The following is a 7541-nucleotide window of genomic DNA, read 5'->3' on the forward strand; positions in this document are numbered from 1 at the left end:
TTTTAAAAATTTATCCTGAAGATTGCTTGTGTATGTGTGTGTTTTGAAATATATTTAATCTCTATATCTTGAAATAGTTTTTATAGATTCCACACAAGAGTTCTTTAGGAAATAAGTGTGCTTTAATTTTCTTATAATAGTTGTCCTTTTTTGTCCCTGGCACAGTCTGTATATGACCATTTAAATTACTTTTAGTTCATGTTTGGGTTATAATCACACACAAATATTCTCTAAAGTCCAAATCTTATTTTGATATTCGAGGAAGAGTTTACATGGTAATAATATTAAGGGTTACAGCTGGTTTCACTGAAGCTTTGTAGGCATTCTCTAATACCTTATTTTTTTGAAGGAATATCTGTTCTGCTTGAATTACAGACTACATAATACATGTACTGTCAGGTACATTCATGGAAGGGACAGGCAGATGGAGTCATATGTTACTGGAGTCTTGATGAACAGATGTAGGAAATAGTCCAAGGAATAAGAAAAAAGTTGATATCGAAAAGTGCTTGTTGAAGTCTGTAAATATGCATTAAAATGTGGCAGTAAAAATAGACACAGTGAAGTTTGGGAACTGGGGTCTAAATCCTGGAGTCCCCAGAATCATAGAGAACCTTGGTTAGGGGAGTAATTTTGTAAAAAAGCAAGAAGAGGCAGTGACAAGGCAGAATATAATTAAAAGTATTGCTGTGTCATTTTCTAGTTTTGTAATTTTGTCATATTTTTCAAACTCTGTTGATCGTTTATTAAACTGGTAAATAAACTATAATCAGCAGGGTTATTATAAGGGTTAAATAAGGAAATTTATGTATATCTGTAAGCACAATGTCACAATTAATACAAAGTTACCCTTTTTATTTTTCCTGGACTTCATGTACAAATGGGTCAGTTAATTTTTTGTTTATGACACATAATTATCATTTGTACATAAAATATATTTAATTATTTTTATATTTTTAGCAGGGAAATAATACATGCATGTTTTCCCCCATCTCAAACACATGCATTCATATAAACATATCCATCTATATACCTACATATATATGAATATACACATGGACATCAGTATTTCTCAGCAAATATGTATCATGATAATCAGAGATATTGCAACTCACAAAGACTAACATAAACCATGATTGCAAGAATTTTAGATACCACCTTAGTAAAATATCAGATTGAGCTGCTACATTTCTCTCAGCCCTAAGTCATTTTGTATTTTCTGAGCATCCTAGAGGATTGTGACTGTATACACAGGACAGAAACACTATGACGCAGGGTACTGCTGCGAATTTCTGATGCAGGGGATTTTAAGGGCTAGATCAGCAGGATGGGAGTGTTGACCCTCCAAGTGAAATAAATTCCTGAATTGATTATCCCCATCCTAAAACAGATTTTTTTTTTTTTTTTTTTTTTTTTTTTTGATACAGAGTCTCGCTCTGTCGCCCTGGCTGGAGTGCAGTGTTAGGATCTCGGCTCACTGTAATTGCCTCCTGGGTTCAAGCGATTCTCCTGCTTCAGCCTCCTGAGTAGCTGGGATTACAGGCAAGCACCACCATGCCCAGCTAATTTGTGTATTTTTAGTACAAATGGGGTTTCACCGTTTTGGCCAGGCTGGTCTCGAACTCCTGACCTCAGGTGATCCACCTGTCTTGGCCTCCCAAAGTGCTGGGATTACAGGTGAGAGCAACCGCACTTGACCCTAAAACAGATTCTTACTTGATTGATTTCCAAGTTCCAAGGGGAAATACAAAAGTCGAAATTGAGAGAAAGTAAAAGTGGAGTAAGGCTTCAGAAGGCTGTGATTGGTGTTGGAGAAACATTGCTAGGGCAGAAAGCTGGGATAATAAAATCTGAGAAATCCCACAGTGTTTATCTGCAGGTGGAAATCATATTCCACATGTGGGCGGAGTCAGGGATCCCTGTGTTTTAAAATCAGTGAGGGAACTGAATATCTGGACTTGTGTCAATTAACATACAAAACTCAGTGCTTTTGATGTTCTCGTTCACAAGATATCTGTGTTCCTTCTTTGTCAGAAACCATAGTCATAGGCTTCCTAATTTTGACCATGGGAAAAGAGGAGAGGCCTCTGTGTGTTTGTGACTGTTGGTCAGGCTGTGGTGCAGGTGGTGTCACCCTTCAGTGAAGGTCTGGCTTTTCATCACAGGTTGGTCTGAAAATTGTGTACAAGGCTGGTGTCTCACGTGTTCTTTCTCCAACCTCAGCTTTTCTTAGTGCCTGAAGTGTCTGCAAGTGGAAATCCAGAAGAAGACAGAGAGAAACTGAGTTCTTGACAATGCATTCACTAGTGAGTAGGGGATGCCTCTTTCTACTGAAATGACACCCATATTGCTGGCAAATGGGCAGTTTTCTCCAGTTTGCATGGGTGTTTCATTTTTATTCTTTTTTTTGTTTGTTTTTATGATGCAAAATCCATCCAGCCTGGGTGTTCCAAATGCAATCAGGAGACTTTCAGGTATCTGGCCTCCAATTAAGTTTTCTCAGGACTCTGGGTTGGGTATCATGTGTCAAAGATTCCTAAGTTATCAATATAATTTCTAATATTACACTACTTTATTCCAGCCCCATTCAGGCTATTTACAAAAAAAGACATGAGAGGTCTCATTTATGTATTTCTTTTTCTTCTATCCATCCTATAATCTCATAGGGAAATGATTGACCCATTAACTGTACCGTTGGCTGAAATAGACTTAGGATTGTGATGAATGCAGGCAATAGAGATGCGTGAAGAGCAGATCACAGCCCAATAATGAGGCTGATGTTCTAGCAGCTGAGTTCAATAAATCCCATGTGATAGGCCTTGGGCAAGAGCTGCACAGTGCTGAGGAAAAAGGAGAGTTTGATAAAATATATTCGTGCTTTTAAAAACTTTGCAAAAGGACAACTAAAGAAGTCATTATTATTCTTATCACCATTCGTTTTACCTTTTGATAATTAACCTTTTTGCCTTCTGGTAACTGAAAGTAACATATAAGAAATACAATTACTTAATTATGGTTGCACACTCAGGAGAAGGAATATAGTAGATAGAGTACAATTTAGGGTTCTGTGGAAATGCTTTATAAGGGCTGGTTAGAAAAAAACAAAACAGTAAAGAGGCCTTTTTATCCTTGAACAAGCCAAGTGACAAGGTAAAGTTAAAAGAGAGGCAGTGATAACTGATGTTTGGATTGCCCAGAGACAGTTGAGAACAGGAGGCTTCATATCACAGGAATCATCAGACTAAGACTTCCTCAGTATAGCAGCCTCAGCGGTCTTGTCTTGTGCTGCTGGACTGTCTTCAAGCCTTGTCATGAACACCTGAATGACATAACATTAGAGTGACTCTATGTATAAATTGAATCCTATATTCTGCGTAAAACTTGTTCAGTTCTGAAGAATGCTGGAGTCTGGTTCATTACTTTCTAACTTTTTAATGAATAAGGGACCAATGACCTGTATTTAATAAATATTTGCTAGGTAGGAAACATGTTTTCTGTTACTTCTTTAGATTATTCAAAGCACATAATAGGTCTTTTAACCATTTGATTGGTGAGAAACCTGTGGTTTATCTAGAGAAATAATTTATTTAATCACGGTCATGTTTAAAAAGTAGTAAATCATGGTTATTTGCCTTGCGACAAATCTGTAATTTACTTGAAATTCATGGTAAATTTGTTTTATTTATGAAGGTTCAAGGGAAAATTTTATAATCAGTTATGTACAGGTGATTAACACATTACTGAAAAATATCTGGGCTATATTATGCCACACCTCATGAGATATTTCTTCATAGTAAAGTTTAATGGATTAAGAGTGGGTACGTCTCTGTGAGTGAATCTGAAAGGCAGACACCAGCTTAGTATTGAGAATGAACTGGCTGGAACCTAAAACACTGGGAATTCTGCATACCCAGCTCCTACCTGTGTCATCTCAGCCTTCCTCCTCTGCACGTTAAAAGGGATTCTCTGTCTAAACTAAAATGTCTGTGATGTTTTAGAAGAAAGTGACTTTTGAAGATGTAGCTATTGACTTCACCCAGGAAGAGTGGGCCATGACGGACACATCCAAGAGAAAGCTGTACAGAGATGTAATGCTGGAAAACTTCAGTCACCTGGCGTCCCTCGGTAAGTCCCTCAACTTTCACATACGTATGTAGACACACATTGACTCATTCATTCAATAAGTGTTGGAACAGCTTCCCCATATCTCACTCTAATCTCTTCTCTGATTCTCTCACAGATCTTACCTGAAAAAAGTTTGAGCTCTCTAAATCTGTCTGAAAGAAATATCTTCATTTTATTTTATTTTATTTTATTTAGTTTTATTTAGTTTGTCACTCAATTAGAATGTAATCTTGACAAGGATTTCATGGTTTCTTTGGTACTCAGTGTCTAATACTCAGAACAGACCTGGGAACTTAATGAATATTTTCAATGTATTAAATTAAATATTTTCTAAATAACTCTTCTGCTTTAGTTGCTATACTTAGGCTGAAACCAATTAGTGAAAACAATAGCAATATCTTTTCTGTATAGAACACCAATTATTTTTGTAAATCGGATGTTTTTTTTTTGTTCTGCATGAGAATAATAATAAACATACTGTGCAGAGATTTAATTAATCTCTTTCTGAAAAGACTGTGTATTATGCATTGTGTCTTGGAACTTAGGCATGGACTCAGCATTCATAGGTCCTGCCTGTTTTGAATTTCCTTTTCCTGATGGACCTTTCATTTGGATTTATTTTCTAGTCTCATGTTGGGTCAAAAAAATCCTGGGGAGTTTTCTGTGTTCTAGGTCTCGTGGCCTGAGCTGACCTTCACTGTTTTTATTCTTCCTCGGTAGCCTGCCTTACAGTTGGTGATAATGCACATTTATTGACAGTGAACTCAAAACACACGTACTGTTTCCACTAACAGGGTACCAGATAAGCAAATCCTATATAACTTTGCAGCTGGAGGGAAAGAGGTCTTTCTCAAGGAAAAGAGCTCTGGCGGGAAGGAAGAGAATTTCTCCAAGGCCAGAATCTGGGTAAGCAACAGGGTCCTGTGCTCTAATAGGAGGAGGTGCTTTGTCAATGAATAATATCAGTCAAATATTAATTAGCGGTTTTATGAAATGAGTGGTAATTTCTAAAATGTAGGTTAAGCTACCGGAGCAGAATTCCTTAGATGTTATTATCATTTTGTTCATATGTCAGATGCTACTCTTATGTCCTCTTGCCTTTTCTTTTACTTTCAGGAAAAGGATAATTCATGTACTTGTTGGGGTTAAACTGTCACATGCTGACTCTTTTCCCAATACCCCTGTGAAGACTATCCCTCTATTTACCTGCCTGATATCTCATGTCCATTTTAACTCTTTTCACATTTTAATTTTAAAACTCTTTTCTAATTGCTGACGCTGTACGATCTGTTTCTTCTATTGAAGTATTTTCTTCATTTGACACATTTGCCACATCTAAGTGTCAATTTTTGAGAAAAAGTAAACGGGCCTTGGGGTTTTTCAATTAATTTTATTACCATAATACCAAGGTAACAATTTATTTTTCAATTATTTCAGACAAGGAAAGTGCCCTTAAGAAAAAACACACGATATCCATGCATCCTATCAGAAAAGACGCATCCACCAGTATGACAATGGTAAGTTTTATAGCTGTGTACACCAGTCATCTAAGTTAAAGACCTGGTAATGGGTTAAGTTAGTAATGACGCATAGTCACCTGAGTGTAATTAGGCTGGCATTAAGTGCTTTCTAAGCAAAAAAAAAAAAGTGATACTTTGAATTTAGTGAATAAAATGACCTGTGTTCTAAACCATAACATGAGATCTTTAAAGTAGAACAAGTGCATATACATTGCTCATGCTCAGACTTTGAAGGATATTGATATCATCACAATTAATGGAATAACTCTGCAGTTGGGATCTTACAAAAGAAAAAATATCTGAGTCTGCAGGAGATAATGTGTACGCAAGTGTCAATCGAGAAAAACGACGAGACAAGTCTCAATCATTTTAGGAGATTTATTTGCCAGAGTTAAGGACATGCACCTGGGGGACAGGTGTATATCTTTCTCCAAAGATGATTTTCTCTAAATTTAAAGGGGGAAAGGGTGGGATATTGAGAAGTACACAATTTTCATGTAAAAGGTGGGTAGAAAAAAATAGTCATTCATGCATTTTTCTGGCTCAGTGAATCTGGATTTTTTTTACATAAGATGACATAAACAAATGAGGCAGAGGAATAATGCTGGAAAGCTGCATTTTATATAAGACAATATAGGCAAAACGGGGCAGGGAAACAATCGGATATGCATTTGTGTCTGGTGAACTGGGGATGACTGCACCTGTAAAGACAAGCTATCAGTTTGCATTGCCATGATGTAATTTTAACAGCTCATCAGGAATTTCTTTGTGGGCAAAATATGGGGGAGGCATGTAGCTTTTCATCTTGTAGCCATATTACTTAGGAACCAGAAGGGGGCGGCAGGTTTGTGTGACCCTGTTCCCAGCTTGATTGTTCCCTTTGGTTAAATGAGTTTGGGGTGCCAAAATCTAATTTCCTTTCACACAAGTAACATTGGAAAGATTTCAACTGAGCTCTACCACTGAATGGTTGGTCTAGGATTCAAAGGTGGTGAAATGAATGTCTAGATGTATGGCGGTAAATCATTAAGAGCTTTTAATCTTTGTCTCTAAAGGAGAACTCCCTCATTTTGGAGGATCCCTTTGAATGTAATGATTTGGGAGAAGATTGCACTCACAGTTCCACAATGACTCAGTGTTTGTTAACTCAGAGTGGAAAGAAACCCTACGTCAGCAAACAGTGTGGAAAATCCCTTAGTAATCAGTTGTCCCCTAAACCACATAAACAAATTCATACTAAAGGTAAATCATATCAATGTAATATATGTGAAAAGGCCTATACTAATTGCTTTCACCTTAGACGGCACAAGATGACTCACACTGGAGACAGGCCATATGCATGTCATCTATGTGGAAAATCCTTCACTCAGTGTTCTCACCTTAGAAGACATGAGAAAACTCACACGGGAGAGAGACCGTATAAGTGTCATCAGTGTGGGAAAGGCTTTATTCAATCCTTTAACCTTCGAAGACATAAGAGAACTCACCTTGGATAAAAGCGTTATGAATGTGATAAAAGTGGGAAAGTCTTTAGTCAAAGCTCTGGCTTTAGAGGACACACAAGAATTCACACTGAAGAGAAACCACATGCTTGTCTTCTATGTGGGAAAGCCTTCAGTGTATCTTCTGACCTTAGATGATATGAGAGAACATGCACTGGAGAAAAGCCATATGAATGCCATTTATGTGGGAAAGCCTTCAGTCAATGTACTAATCTTAAATAACATCAGAAAATTCACCCTGGAGAGAAAATTATAAATGTCTTCAGAACATATTCTGACTTTAGATGACATGGTGTTAGGAATGACGAATGTGAGGAATATGGAAGAGACTTTAGCTGTAGTTGTAACATCTAAACATGCCAAAGGACTCACATTTTGAAGAATTACTGTAATC

At 37.1% G+C, this 7541-nt stretch overlaps 1 protein-coding gene across 1 annotated transcript; it reads left to right on the forward strand.

The window, feature by feature from the left end:
- Positions 1 to 2294: 2294 nt before the first annotated feature.
- Positions 2295 to 7287, forward strand: LOC139355710 (zinc finger protein 705D). The gene is given in 6 exon segments (XM_071067518.1): positions 2295 to 2306; positions 3999 to 4125; positions 4920 to 4960; positions 4962 to 5031; positions 5563 to 5642; positions 6701 to 7287. Coding segments are annotated over 6 exon segments (915 nt in total). The 3' UTR covers positions 7286 to 7287.
- Positions 7288 to 7541: the final 254 nt, after the last annotated feature.

This window comes from Macaca nemestrina, chromosome 8, assembly GCF_043159975.1.
Source record: "Macaca nemestrina isolate mMacNem1 chromosome 8, mMacNem.hap1, whole genome shotgun sequence".
Classification (NCBI taxonomy): Eukaryota; Metazoa; Chordata; class Mammalia; order Primates; family Cercopithecidae; genus Macaca; species Macaca nemestrina.